At 40.8% G+C, this 14,069-nt stretch overlaps 1 protein-coding gene across 1 annotated transcript in view; it reads left to right on the top strand.

The window, feature by feature from the left end:
- The window catches only part of SESN3 (sestrin 3), a 90,661-nt gene that overhangs the window by 52,831 nt on the left and 23,761 nt on the right, over positions 1-14,069 (top strand). Inside the window, exons 2-6 of the mRNA XM_058186047.1 lie at positions 288-353; positions 5,194-5,391; positions 7,745-7,927; positions 9,714-9,950; positions 13,466-13,604. Of these exons, the coding sequence (XP_058042030.1) occupies positions 288-353; positions 5,194-5,391; positions 7,745-7,927; positions 9,714-9,950; positions 13,466-13,604 (823 nt within the window). The remainder of the gene's footprint in view (positions 1-287; positions 354-5,193; positions 5,392-7,744; positions 7,928-9,713; positions 9,951-13,465; positions 13,605-14,069) is intronic.

Genomic DNA, 14,069 nt, shown 5'->3' with positions numbered 1-14,069 from the left:
AACATCTCTGCAATTGGATTGGAACAATGGAAGTTGAGTTGGAAAGTGGCACTTGTAGAATATTCTTTTTTTCAGTTTGTAGAAGGGTTTGTGGGCCATGCCGTGGACTTCCGACACTGACCTCTTACTTAGGTTAGTCGTGAGACAAGCTATTAAAATATAGCCCTATGTTTCATAAAAGTTTTGCAATCAGCATCAATTGATTCATTACCACCTGGACATCGTAATATTAAAGAGGACACAAGTAAAGTTATCCTAAAAATTGCATCTGTTACTTTCTTTTACAGGAAAAGAAAATCAGAGTATCTCTGCCTTTAACAAGAGGACCAAGTGCCTTTATACCTGAGAAGGATGTAAGTCATTTTTCTTTTTCCTTTCTTTGAAGAAATGAACATGAAGCAGCAAAGCAGTGAAAGGAGATTATGGATCTATTGAATAATTTCCACCATGGCCATTTCAATTTCCAGAATGTCCCAACAGTTTAAAATCCCAAGCTTTGAATCGAGCTATTGAGGCTTAATCTGATGTACAGGAAATTCAAAAACTTAATCTTTGGTACCAAAACTTACTAAAAATTCTATTTTTTTTCCTCTCGTGAATTAAAATGGTTATTTTGAACCTGGATATTTATGTATTGGATTTAAATGATTTGAATGCTTTTGGTTGTTAAGAATGCATCAGCTAGTATGGACTGCATGTTATGAATATTTATGGCACATTAAATTATGCATTTTAATAATAGTCTAAGCTTCTTTAGCTTTTTGAGGAAAAAACTGTGTCAAGGAGGAGGAATATTAGGATAGATTTGAAAATAATATGAATCTGGTGCTGAGTAGTGATATTTCTTTATTTGTGCCTGTTGTGCATGTCCCCAAAATTAAGGGGTTTTTTTTTGAGGGAGGGTTGTTAAGGAAGAATTAGGATAAAACTGCAGCTAAATAGAATATGGGGAGATAATACACAGAGCAGTACTTTCTTAGTAATGGCTTAGCAATGATAGAATGGCTGGGAAAAACTTGTCTGGCCATTTCACTAGTGGATTTGGGCAATTCTAACTACAAGTATTCTTCAATTTATGACCAGAATTGAGCCCAACATTTCTGTCATTAAGTGAGACCTTTGTTAAGTGTTTACCCCATTTTACAACCTTTCTTGCCTCACTTGTTAAATAAATCTCTGCAGTTGATAAGTTAGTAACCCGGTTGTTAAGTGAATCTGGCTTCCCCATTGACTTTGCTCGTCAGCAGGTCGCAAAAGGTGATTACATAATATTGGGACAAAACAATGGTCATAAATATGAGTCAGTTGCCAAACATCTGAATTTTCATCACATGACCTTGGGGGATGCTGGAAAAGTTGTAACTGTGAAAAATGGTCATAAGTCACTTTGTTTGCTGCCATTGTAACTTTGAACAGTTACTAAATGAACTTCTGTAAGCCAAGGACTATCTGTATAAGCCATAATATAGTTGCTTTACTTACAACAGCCTAGACCGATCCTAAAAAAGAACCATAAGGACTTTGTCTTCTGTTTTTCAAATCCTGTCGTATTTTATTTTGCTGTATCTGGACTTAGGATATTGCTTCATTTTTGTTCTTTGCTCAGTCTGTTATTATTATTATTATTTTTTGGTATTGGCCAAAGAACAAAAAGAACAGATTGCTTACATCAGAACTGCTGCCTCACGCCTGTGCTGTGCAATTGCTTCAGTACCAGTCTGCCATGAATCCTGGGGGGAAGGGGAGGAGGAGGAGCACTTGGGGGGAAAGTGAAAGTTAAGAAAGCGAAGTTGCCTGCCCGAGAAGGTGCTTCAAGGTCACTCCGCGATGAAAAGAATGCAGCTGCAAGCCAGCCTACCATCAGAGTGGCCGTTTCCAAAACCTGATTGGACAATGGGGGATCAGCAATGGGACGTGTCGAATAAGCGGGGATAAGTTTTCACTTGGGATTTTGGCGCGCGAATTTCAGTTCTGGCTTTGCAGTACACTTCACTTGACTTCTAGTACACTCTACCGTTCTCACCGAATGGAGTTAAGGATCCTTTTTAGTGAGAAGATCAAGCTGAGGCAGGTTTGACATCAAGCCAGAACTGCATTACCAATCCATCCGGAGAAATTATCTATCATGGGGGTGGTGCAAACTATACCTTTCTCAGCCTGATCGTGTTGAGGATCGTTTTTACTTAGAAGCCTAAGTTGGGGCAGGTCTGACAACTTATCTTCAAGACTGACACTAGCTTTGTTCAACAGATTTTAGTTTAGCATTATGCTAAACCACTTCGGATAAACTACTGGGTTTCTTCAGATGGCCATCAGTGCAGCTGAAATTCTGTCATACTATGGCTGATATTCTATGTTTTGTTATTTTTTATTATTTTAGTTCTCTCTTATTTGCATGAGTATATGCATTATTCTGTATTTATTTATTTATTTAGTCATGTTTATGTAGTGTATATTATATGTGGAAATTCTTTGAGAGCTGCATGCAATGAAATTTCATTTTTTATTCAAAAAGTTTTTATTAGTCAAAAAAGGTTTATACAAATACATATCAGGTATGGTAAATTTTCATTTTTCTTATCTAAAATAAGAATTTTACTCAAATTTTTTAACACATACAACAGCCATATGGCAAGCAGGTGACACGGAGTAGCTAAGTTTACAAATTTTAAATACGTAATAAAGAAGGGTCAAGAATAAACAGAATATCGTACAAAAGAGAATAAGGAAAACCAACACAATCCCAAATATCTTTATCACTTCCTAGTTTTGGATCTCAGAACTCTGGGTTCAGCCTGACCCAACTCCAGGGCCGCAACAGCGGCAGCCGCTTCCGCCCCATGATCTATAACCTCCCCTTCTTCAATTCCTGGGTCATCTGATTCCAGGAGGGCTTTGTGTTCCTCCACATAGGCCGTAGCCTCCATAATTGTACTAATTTTTTCGTAATGCCCTCCCGGAAAATCATCAATCCCTCTGGCATCAGCCATCTGAAGCCCACTCCCTTCTGGTACAATTTGCTTGACAAAAAATAATATTTCTTTCTTTTTTCACGTACCTGTCTGGGAATCTGCCTCAGAATGGCTATCTCCCTGCCCCTGTAAATCAGTGCCCCACTCCTATGTTTTCTAAAAATTTCATCTCTCGTCTCTCTTCTCACAAATTTGACATGAACCTCTCTGGGAACTGCATGCGTGCGTGCATATTGCGAATTAACTCTATAAACTCGATCCACATCCCAATTCATGAAATCAACACCTCTCCCAAGAAATTCTCCCAACAATTTAGTCACAACATCTCTCAAGTCTTCTTGGTCCACTTCTTCCAAATTTTGAAACCTAAGGAAATAAGACATTTTATCCATCTGTAGTCCAAGCACAGCATTGCCTGTCGTCTCCTCTCTTTTCTGCACTGCCGCATCTCACCCTCAAACCTTCCACTTTCTGCTTGTTTTCTGCTGAAACTTGTTGAGTATCCTTTAAATCCTTTTGGATAGTCACAATTTCTGCTCTTATTTCATCAATTTCTTGTCCATATTAGATAACTTTTCCAAAATTCTCTCCATCTCTCCAGCAGTTGGTCTCTGACCTTTTGCCATTAAGGAAAAAAAATACAAAATCCTCAGGCAGGCACAGTATCCTTGTAATTTCCTCCGGATCCACCAGGGGCACTCACAGGAGCAACGAGTCCAGAGTACAGTTAGTCAACCAGGAAGCCGAAGGAAGTGATGTCATCAAAATTCTCATAGTGAAGGCGGAAGCTGGGCGCCACCACTGTTCCCCAGAAGGAGGGGCCTCAAACCTTCCCTCCTAAATTTCTCCATCACCTCTTCTCTCCAGAGCTCCACAAAACCGGTAATCTTCTTATTTTAAGTTCTCCTCTCTCCAGAATAACTCGTGCTCCTTCCAACCGCAGGGAGAAAACCCCCGCACTCCGGAGCAGTCCACTCACGTTTACCGATATTCCCTTCCCTTCTCCTCCTCAATTCTTCTCCGTTCCCTGTTCACCACCAGGCTGCTGCAGTTATAAATCCAATGCCCCGGTGTCACCGGGCACAGCGGCCCAGGCGACGACCAAAATAATGGCCGCGGCCTGTGGCCTCCAAACCCCGCCAAGCCTAGGACGCGCCAGCATCGGTCCCCACAGTCCTGTATGTCGGCTGGGAGACCCCTGGCGAGCCGTCCGTGCGGCAGGTGTCCTTTTCGGAACACCTGGCCCCTGAGGGCCTCGGCGGCGGCCGGATTCGGGCACTGGAGGCAGGAGAAGCCTTCCAGACGTCCGTTGCCGCTGGACACCGGAAGTCGTCCAATGAAATTTCATTTTAATGTATGCCGATTAGTGTCCATTCAAAGTGACAATAAAGTTATTCTAAGTGGAATGGAATGGAATGGAATGGAATGGAATGGAGTGGAATAGAATTCTTTATTGGCCATGTGTGATTGGACACACAAGGAATTTATCTTTGGTGCATATGGTCTCAGTGTACATAAGATACATTCGTCAAGAATCATAAGGTACAACACTTAATGATAGTCATAGGGTACAAACAAGCAATCAGGAAACAATATCAGTATAAATCGTAAGGATACAAGCAACAAAGTTACAGTCATACAGTCATAAGTGGAAGGAGATGGGTGATGGGAACGATGAGAAGATTAATAGTAGTGCAGATTTAGTAAATAGTTTGACAGTGTTGAGGGAATTATTTGTTTAGCAGAGTGATGGCCTTCGGGGAAAAACTGTTCTTGTGTCTAGTTGTTCTGGTGTGCAGTGCTCTATAGCGTCGTTTTGAGGGTAGGAGTTGAAACAGTTTATATCCAGGATGCGAGGGGTCTGTAAATATTTTCACGGCCCTCTTCTTGATTCGTGCAGTATACAGGTCCTCAATGGAAGGCAGGTTGGTAGCCATTATTTTTTCTGCAGTTCTAATTATCCTCTGAAGTCTGTGTTTTTCTTGTTGGGTTGCAGAACCGAACCAGACAGTTATAGAGGTGCAAATGACAGACTCAATAATTCCTCTGTAGAACTGAATCAGCAGCTCCTTGGTCTCTTCACTTAATTTTATTTAAACTTCCACCCCTGCTTCTTCTTAAAGCATATCTTGGAATAATTACTTACAGCCTATAAAACTGAATGAGATCAATAATATCTTCTCCTTTTTTTTTTTTTTTTGCTTTTGAACCTTCTCCAAAGGTTATGCAAGCCAATAGTTTGAATGAACGTATGCATCTGCTGGTGGAAGAATATTCTACATCCGGTCGCCTAGACAACGTCACTCAGGTCATGAGTTTACACATTCAGTACCTGGAGTCTTTTCTCCGCAGTCAATTTTATATGTTGCGTGTGGACGGTCCTCTTCCTTTGCCCTACAGGCACTACATAGCAATCATGGTAAGTTCTGAAAAAGTCTGATTCATCTCCCGTCATAATTACATTAGTATGTTTTTCCACTGGTGGTGTAAGTTAAAGCAAGTGTCACCTTCTTCTGAACTAAAAGGAGATAACCCTTCAAGAGCTGGACATCTAGCAGCTGGACCTAAGACACACAGAAACACGTACGCATACTATATATCTAGTCCAGTGGTGGGATTCAAATTTTTTTACTACCGGTTCTGTGGACGTGGCTAGGTGGGCGTGGCTATGTGGTCATTTCATTGGGTGGGTGTGGCTATGTGGTCATGTGACTGGGCAGGCATGGCCAACTTGACATCACTCACATCGAAGGGGCCTTGCCTCGCACGGCCCCTCACCTCGCACAGCTGCTCACCTCATCTCCATAAGTTTTATGCAAAATGGAATTTCTTGAGAAACTCTGATTCCAAGTCACTTGAGTTTAAATCTGATTTTAACTAACCTAATCCACCTCCATGAGGTATCAAAGATGTACAGATCTTTAGTTGTACAAACCGTATGCCGTTACTACAATCTGTTAAAACTAGTCTATAGTTACAGATAGATGGAGTTTATTTATTTATTTATTTTGTCACAACAGTATATATAAGCATAAGCATGAAAGTAACTATATAATATATAAGCATATATATAAGTATAAGTATGTAATAACTATATTAATTGGATATAATGAGAGGAAACAATAGGACAGGAACAGTAGGCACGTCTGTGCTCTTATGCACGCCCCTTACAGACCTCTTAGGAATGGGGTGAGGTCAAAGGTAGACAATTTTTGGTTAAAGCTTTGGGGAGTTTCTTCATTTTTAACACTTTATGGGTAACAGGGTACTTTGTTCACTCAAAATATGGTGGTTGTGAGCTATCTATGATCATTGTGTGAGATATGTGGCCAATAATCCTTTAAATCAAGTGTCAAATTCAATTTCATTGAGGGGCGCATCAGGGTTGTGTTTGACTTTCGGGGGCCATGGGGGGCGTGGCCATGGTCGGTATGGCCAGCTCGATGTGTCAGGGGCGCCTGTGGCAGCCCGAGTGCTCTGCCAGAAAAAACGGGCTGCCGAGCTCCATTTTCAGCTGCGACAGCCTCCTGCAACCCACTGCCAGTGAAAACGAAGCTCAGGAGGGCTGCACGTGGTCCTCCCAACAATGGTGGGTTGCTACCGGTTTTTCCCTGGTTTGGGCAAACCAGTAGTAGCGGCGGCGGGAGGCTCAACTACCAGCCCGGATGTCATCAAATATGCTCTGTGCATGCACAGAAGTGGCGAGCATGCGCACATGAGTAACAAAAGTAAGTGAAACTTACCACTGCCTCCCGAGCTCAGTTTTTGCTGGCAGAGGCACCGCAGGCCAGTCCTTCCCTGTTTCCAGGGTGGCCCCATGGGCCAGATCTAAGCATCCCGCCCCTGCTTTAAATAATACCATCCCAAACAAGGAATTCTGAATTCTGTATCAATTAAAACTCTATAGTTTTCAAAATTTTGCAATAGCTAAAACACAGCATTTTCAACATTGATAAATAATTTTTCCGCTAGTCAAAACTTCCTACTGCAGTACAATATATTGTTATTCTCGTGGTGTTGGAAGAGTTATAGCTGAATAATAGCCGTTTTCTTAAAGCCACAATGAATTCCCGGGAAAGGCAAAACTTAAGCAAATGGCTTCTACACATAACAGCTCTGTGTCATAATTGTTGTGGCAGAGTTCTTATTTTTGTACAGAACATTCATGGGGTGGGTACACCTAGCCTCAGCCATTTTAGCCTTGGCTACACTCACATTCTGCCTCAGCAATATACAGGTAGACCTCGACTTAACAACCAATGCTAGGTGAGACATTTGTCAAGTGAGTTTTCCCTCATTTTAGGACCTTTCTTGCCACAGTTGTTCAGTGAATCACTGCGGTTGTTAAGGTTAGTAACAAGATTGTTAAGTGAATTGGCTTCCCCATTGACTTTGCTTGTGAGAAGGTCACAGAAGGACCCACAGGACAGTGCAACCGTCATAAATATGAACCAGTTGCCAAGCATCTGAATTTTGATCACGTGACTATGGGGATGCTGTAGTGATCATGAATGTGAAAAATGGTCTTTTTTTTTTTTTACCAGTGCCATTGTAACTTCAGTCACTAAACAAACCGTGTTAAGTCGAGGGCTACCTGAATATGTTTCACAATATTTTTAACAATTGCAGTGAAATTTCTTGTAAGCTTTTCCTGTGGAAAGACTTGAATGCAAGGTTCTCTCTTCCTTGTTGTTAAGCTTTTTTGTTGCTGTTTTTTCCTCTTACATTTGCCGATCTGTTTTCCAATCTGCCTCTTTGGGTTTTCTCTCTAGGCTGCTGCCAGGCACCAGTGTTCCTATCTAATAAATATACACGTGGAGGAGTTCCTGAAGACTGGAGGGATACCAGAATGGCTGAATGGCTTAGAATACATTCCTCAGAGGCTGAAAAATCTGAACGAAATCAACAAGCTGCTTGCACACCGACCTTGGCTGGTTTCCAAAGAGCACATTCAGGTACATTTATTTTTTTCTTTATTTTTTTTTGAAAGAGAAGGCAAAGCCAGATGTTCAAGCATTTGCCTGTGCCAAAACTACAGCTTTTGCTAGGATGTGATGGGAATGAGTTTTCCTTACACCTGACTTTGAGCTTTGTGTCAACTTTCTATAAATCGGACATCACCAAGTCACTTTAAAAAAAGATGTTGAGACTCTGTGCAGAGTGCAGAGAAGAGTAACCAGGATGATTAGGGGACTGGAGGCTAAAACCTATGAAGAATGGTTAGAGGAACCAGGCATGGCTAGTCTAGTGAAGAGAAGGACCAGGGGAGACATGACAGCAGTCTTCCAATATTTGAGGCTGCCACAGAGAGGAAGGGGTCAAGCTATTTTCCAAAGCACCCGAAGGCCAGACAAGGAATAATGGATGGAAACTGAACAAGGAGAGATTCAACCTGGAAATAAGGAGAAATTTTCTGACAGAACAATCAACCAACGGAACAGAAGCTGCCTTCGGAAGTTGTAGGAGCTTCATCACTTGAGACTTTCAAGAAGAGACTGGACTGCCATTTGTCAAAAATGGTGTAGGGTCTCCTCCTTGGGTGAGCGGTTGGACTAGATGACCTACAAGGTCCCTTCCAACCCTGCTAATCTGTATCTTTATCTAAATCAAGGAATAGAAGAGCAGTCAGAAGGAACATTTCATAGATGCAGCTTCTCTCCCGTCAATATCTCCTAAAGCCGTTTTTCCTGTTTGGTTGAGGGGTTTGGGGGCTTTGTTATTAAAAGATCTGTCATCTGCCATGGGGAAATCTGTTTATTTCTTTTCAAAGGAGGAAGAGGTTTGCAAGGCAGGGTTTATCATTCCAGGTGAACAAAGCTGCACCTACCGAAACTCCTCTTTGCACATCTAAGTCATGTTGTAACGCCTGGGAAGTGTTAACTCACCCCTTACTAGAGGGAGTGAGACAGAGCCAAAAGAGACAAAGTTTTTTATGCTTTTTGACTTTTGTTCAGAAAAGAACTGGTTCATTTTACAGTTGGTTATCAAGCAGGTCTTGCTTGGCTTCCTGCCAATTCCACTTGAAATTTAATATGATTAAACTGTGAAATACCTGAAAAAGGGCATGCACAAGGCTAAGGCCACCCTTGCCTTTTCAATAGCAGCCCAGAGGCAAGATTCCAGTAATTTGGCAAGGCCAGAATACAGTCAACCTTGATTTAAATTAATTTACTTTTAAAAGTAATCTCTCTAAATGAGTTAAATTAATATGATTTTTAAGCTTTTTATTCATGATGCTTCCCTTTGGTATATAAAAAAAACAACCTACCATCTTTGGAAGGACTGTGGGTTTGTGGATGAAATGTAGCTGAGGAGCCCTTATCTACAAATATTCCATAGGAGACACAGCCAACATGCACTGTTTGAGATTTGTAACCCTTTGTTCAAAATTTGGGAGCTAAGAGCCCTTGAGCTTCTCCATTTAAAAAATGAACCCGTCTGAGATACCAGACCGTTTAATTACAATCCTGGTTAAAGACTGAAGAGTCTTGTTTTTCCATTTTGATTTATATTTTGCAGCGGAAAGGGTGGGAAACACGCAGTATCTCTAAATTGTGCTGCAATGATTCAGGGAGATTAGACTAGAAGGCTTTCTGGCATACTCTGGTTTTGCTGCTTCCAACTCAGAAATTAAAACTCAGACGAGGAAAACACATCCTGCCTGTTTCTTGTGCCTATATATAAAAAACATAAATTCACATACGTAGTGTTGTTTTTTCCCCCCCTCTTCTTTTGTTTCAGAAACTTGTGAAGACAGGGGAAAATAATTGGTCTCTTCCTGAACTGGTGCATGCTGTGGTCCTTTTGGCACATTATCACTCCCTGGCAAGTTTTGTTTTTGGCAGTGGCATCAATCCCGAGAGAGATTTTGGGACCTCCAACGGCTATCGACTCATATCAGTTAACCACTTCTGCGTCTGTGATCTCGCCAATGACAACAACATTGAAAACGCAGCCCTCAAAAGTAACAGCTTTGGGGTTAGTGTTTGAAAGTTGTTCTTTTCTCCTCTGACTTTTGTTGATGTTATAAAAGCTGGCTTAGAAGAGGAGATCATTTCGGCTTGCGGTTTCCTCTGGAGTCTATGAGTGCTCGGAATGCAGGAAGCAAAATGCAAATCCCAGCAGAACTAAGATCCAAGGGTTAGGTGGAGAGCAGGGGCTGAAAAATCAACAGAAGTGTTAGTTGTAGGGCAGTGTCAATTCTCGGAAGAGAAAATAGCCTGGCTAGGTGGCTCGGTGGCTAAGACGCTGAGCTTGTTGATCGGAAAGGTCGGCAGTTCAGCGGTTCAAATCCCTAGTATAGGTTTCCTGTGCAAGCAGGGGGTTGGACTACAAGACCTCCAAGGTCCCTTCCAACTCTGCCACTGTTATTATATTGCTGGGATTCAGATGCAGGCAGTTGGTAAAGATTTTGAAGAAATGACCCATAGGAAGGGAGAGGACAACATTTCCCAACAATTTCCCTTTTAAATTTCTTGGCAATAGTGATTTCCTTCTTAGACGGAAAATATCATTGAATCCCAAACTGGAAAGAAAAATAAAAGTTTTCGTAAACTTTAAAAAAAATGTTATTAATACAGATTACATAAATAAACTACAAAATAAATATTGCAGAAAGGAAAAGAAGAAAAATAGGGAGGAGGAAATTAGAACATTGTAAAGAAAAAACCAAATATATAAAGAAAAGAATTCCCTTTCACAACAAGTATAAACAATTTTAGTAACTTATCACCATCTCTTAAAATACAATAATCTCTTTTTCTTTTAGCTCATCTCTTATCTATTAAAAATTCTTAAACTCCTCACTCAATCGTTATCAGCAAAAGTCTATTAACGGGTTACTGGAAATATCAAAATATCTATTTTAAGCTTGATTTAAAAAAAAAAATTAAATTCATTCCTTTTAGTTTTAACAATCTTGATCTTTAGTTCTTTCGAACTCTAATTCTAGAACTTGTTTTCTTTTCATTTTTTTCTTCGGCCCTTCTCACAAAATCCTTCAGAACTTTAAAAAGTATTTTTTATAAATCCAATATAAGAGAGTTATCCAAGTGGTTCTTTTGGTTTACCATTTATGCATCCCCTATAATTATTAAGACATTAGCTGGTTTCATTTGTAAATCCAGTCTAGCATCTTTTTCCATATCATTCTTGTAGCTTATCATTTTTAAATCCACTTTCAAATTTGTGTCAGTCTTATTCAGTAAAACTTGCTCTTCTTCCATACCATCTTTTAAACACGGTCTATCTACACCCTTAAAGCAGACACTCTTAAAATTAACTTCGGGGTCCATTGTTCAAAAATATTCTCCAAAACATCCAGTGTTCAAATATTCTGGCGCATTCTGTGATAACAAGTAAAATTTAAGTGTTCTTCTCTTGTAATTGTAATGTTTAGTTTCTTCTGATTCCTTCGAATGTCCAAGATTCAATTTGCCACCCTATCATTTCTTTTAAGACAGCTTTTTCTAATGAGAAGGACTGAAAAAAATTATTTCAAATCCACCTTTTTCTTTTTTTTTTAAATTTGCATTTATATCCCGCCCTTCTCTGAAGACTCAAGGCGGCTTACACTATACCTGGACCCTTGATCCATTTATTACAAATTTCTGAAATCAATATTCTAATCACCCTTAAACTTAACTATGAAATTTCTTTCAAGATGGATTAAAATAGATCTACCCTTGTGCATGACATCAAATTTGTGGTTCACAGGGCTTTTTAATAGTTGAATTACAGCTAAGGATCCGTTTCAAAAAGTGATTAAGAAATATGTTTCCACAGAACTTTGTGTCCATAAGGCTATATTATGGCTGTGAACTTGATGGAAATCTCTCGACTCTCAGCCATTCTAATCATGAGCAGTCCACTTATGAGGAGCTGCTGTCTGGAGGGCAAATGGGTGATCCCATAATCTCTTGTTTATCAGAAGCATCGTTAGCCAGAAACCCCCATCTGGTCCCCAATCTGTTCTAGATGCTTTAATTTGGATTTTTGCGTGAAGCGGGAATTCGGATCCTATAGCTTAAATTGTATTTTCAGCTCTATGGTGTATTTTAACTCTTTTCTTAATAACATGTCTACTATGGCTAGGAAAGAATACAATTGCCCCTCCAATTAATTTAGCCAGGAATAGAACATGAATATCCCTCTGCCCCCCCCAAAAAAACTTTGGTGAGTATAACGTATAAAAAGTAGAATAGCCATATAGAATAGAATGTAGAATAGGGATGAGCTGCCATCACACTCTCCAGCTCCTGTTGACCCAGCAGTTTGAAAGAGGGCAACCATGAGTAGGTAGATGGGCGCCACTTCAGTGGGCAAGTTCATGGGCGCATGAAAGATCCCATCCCCCAAACTGAGTGTCCCCCGGGCAAGAGTGGTGTCACTGTTCAAACCTTTCAACCTGGAAGCGCTTCGGTGCTCCCGACACGAATGTAGTAGTAGTACCGTGTTTCCCCCAAAATAAGACCAGGTCTTATATTAATTTTTGCTCCAAAAGATGCATTATGGCTTATTTTCTGGTTAGGCCTTAATTTTGGGGAAATATGGCACTAAATGCACCCTTCTGGCTGACAATCTTAACTGGGGCTTATTTTGGGGGTAGGGCTTATATTTTGAGCATCCTGAAAAATTGTGCTAGGATTTATTTTCCAGTTGGGTCTTATTTTCGGGGAAACAGGGTAGTAGAATAGTAAGCAAAAATTACTGTATTTTTCAGTGTATAAAATGCTCCAGAGTATACGATGCACCTTAGTTTTGGAGGAGGAAAATAAGAAAAAAAATTCTGCCTCTGCCTACCAACATCCATTGGTATTCATCTGACTAGCGTCCTTAGCAAACAGCCTGGCCAGCTTCAGCACATTAGCCTGATTCAGCACAAGCAGCTGATTGACGGGTGGATCAGTCTCCCGGAATACCCCCAATCAGCTGTTCCCGGAGATGAACTTTAGCGACAGGGTCGCTGGTTGTGAGGCTCGCTACACTCACACGCGCCTCGTTGAGGCAGATACGCAGTTTCAAAAATTCAGCTGATTGTCGCAGGGCGCTCCAGTGTGTACAGCGGGGGAAGCGCAGAACCAATCTGACAAGGCAGTAGCTGTTCCAGGTTGCCATTTTGACCTCTGCGCCTCGCTATTTCATCCTCCAAAAGCTTTGTTTGATAGGCTGCCTTTGCAAAGAGAAGCTCCTTTGCAAACGGACCTTATGAAGGCTGCAAAGAGAACCTCTCAAATGGAGCTTTTGGAGGCTGTTTGAGAGGCTCTCTGTTTGAGAGGCTGCCTTTACAGCCTCCAAAAGCTCCGTTTGAGAGGACGCGCGGAGGCTGAAGGGTGGGGGCTGGCAGGTGGGCAGGGCTACATTTGGTGTATAAGACGCACTGAAATTTTCACCCTCTTTTTTGGGGGGAAAGTATGTCTTATACTCCGAAAAATATGGTAGTTTCATATCAAAAAAGAATCAATAACATTTTTCCACCTTGTGGTCTGTTTTAGCTCTCCGATTCATTAAGTGAGCTGGAGGCCTTGATGGACAGAATGAAGAGGCTGCAAGAGGAGGACGAAGCTTCCCCAGAAGAAATGGATACACGCTTTGAGAAAGAAAAATCAGAGAGCCTACTAGTTGTTACTGAAGGTATTGCCCTCGGTGTGCTCCAGTGGAGCTCCTTTCATAATTCAGATCAGTCCTCTGAATTAAATAAAATCAAGCTAAACTACAGATGTGTTTCTCACTTGCTGGAGGTTGTTCTGACAGGCAGGGAAATCTGCTTTCTTCAGACGCAGAGTATTTCTAAGTGGGACACACTCTGTATGTTCCCTTACACCAGCAATAAATCTTTAATCATAAAAAAGTCTGGAAGGCTTTAGCTCATCTTCTCTCTCTGGCATGCTAACTTTGCAAAAAGAAAATGAAAACGAAATTAAAAGGTGTATAAAGAGTTTTGGAATGTTCAAATAACTAATTCATCACTGGGAATGTGAAATGACATATTCAAAAAAAAAAGAAAGAAAAGCTTTGCCCCAGGTAACTCAGTGAAATCTTGGGAGACTTTAGTGTAGCATTCCTCAACCTCAGCAACTTCGAGATGTGTGAATTTCT

Source organism: Ahaetulla prasina, chromosome 5, assembly GCF_028640845.1.
Source record: "Ahaetulla prasina isolate Xishuangbanna chromosome 5, ASM2864084v1, whole genome shotgun sequence".
Taxonomy (NCBI): Eukaryota; Metazoa; Chordata; class Lepidosauria; order Squamata; family Colubridae; genus Ahaetulla; species Ahaetulla prasina.
Note: the sequence above shows the minus strand (reverse complement) of the source record. Positions and strands in the feature narration are given on the sequence as shown.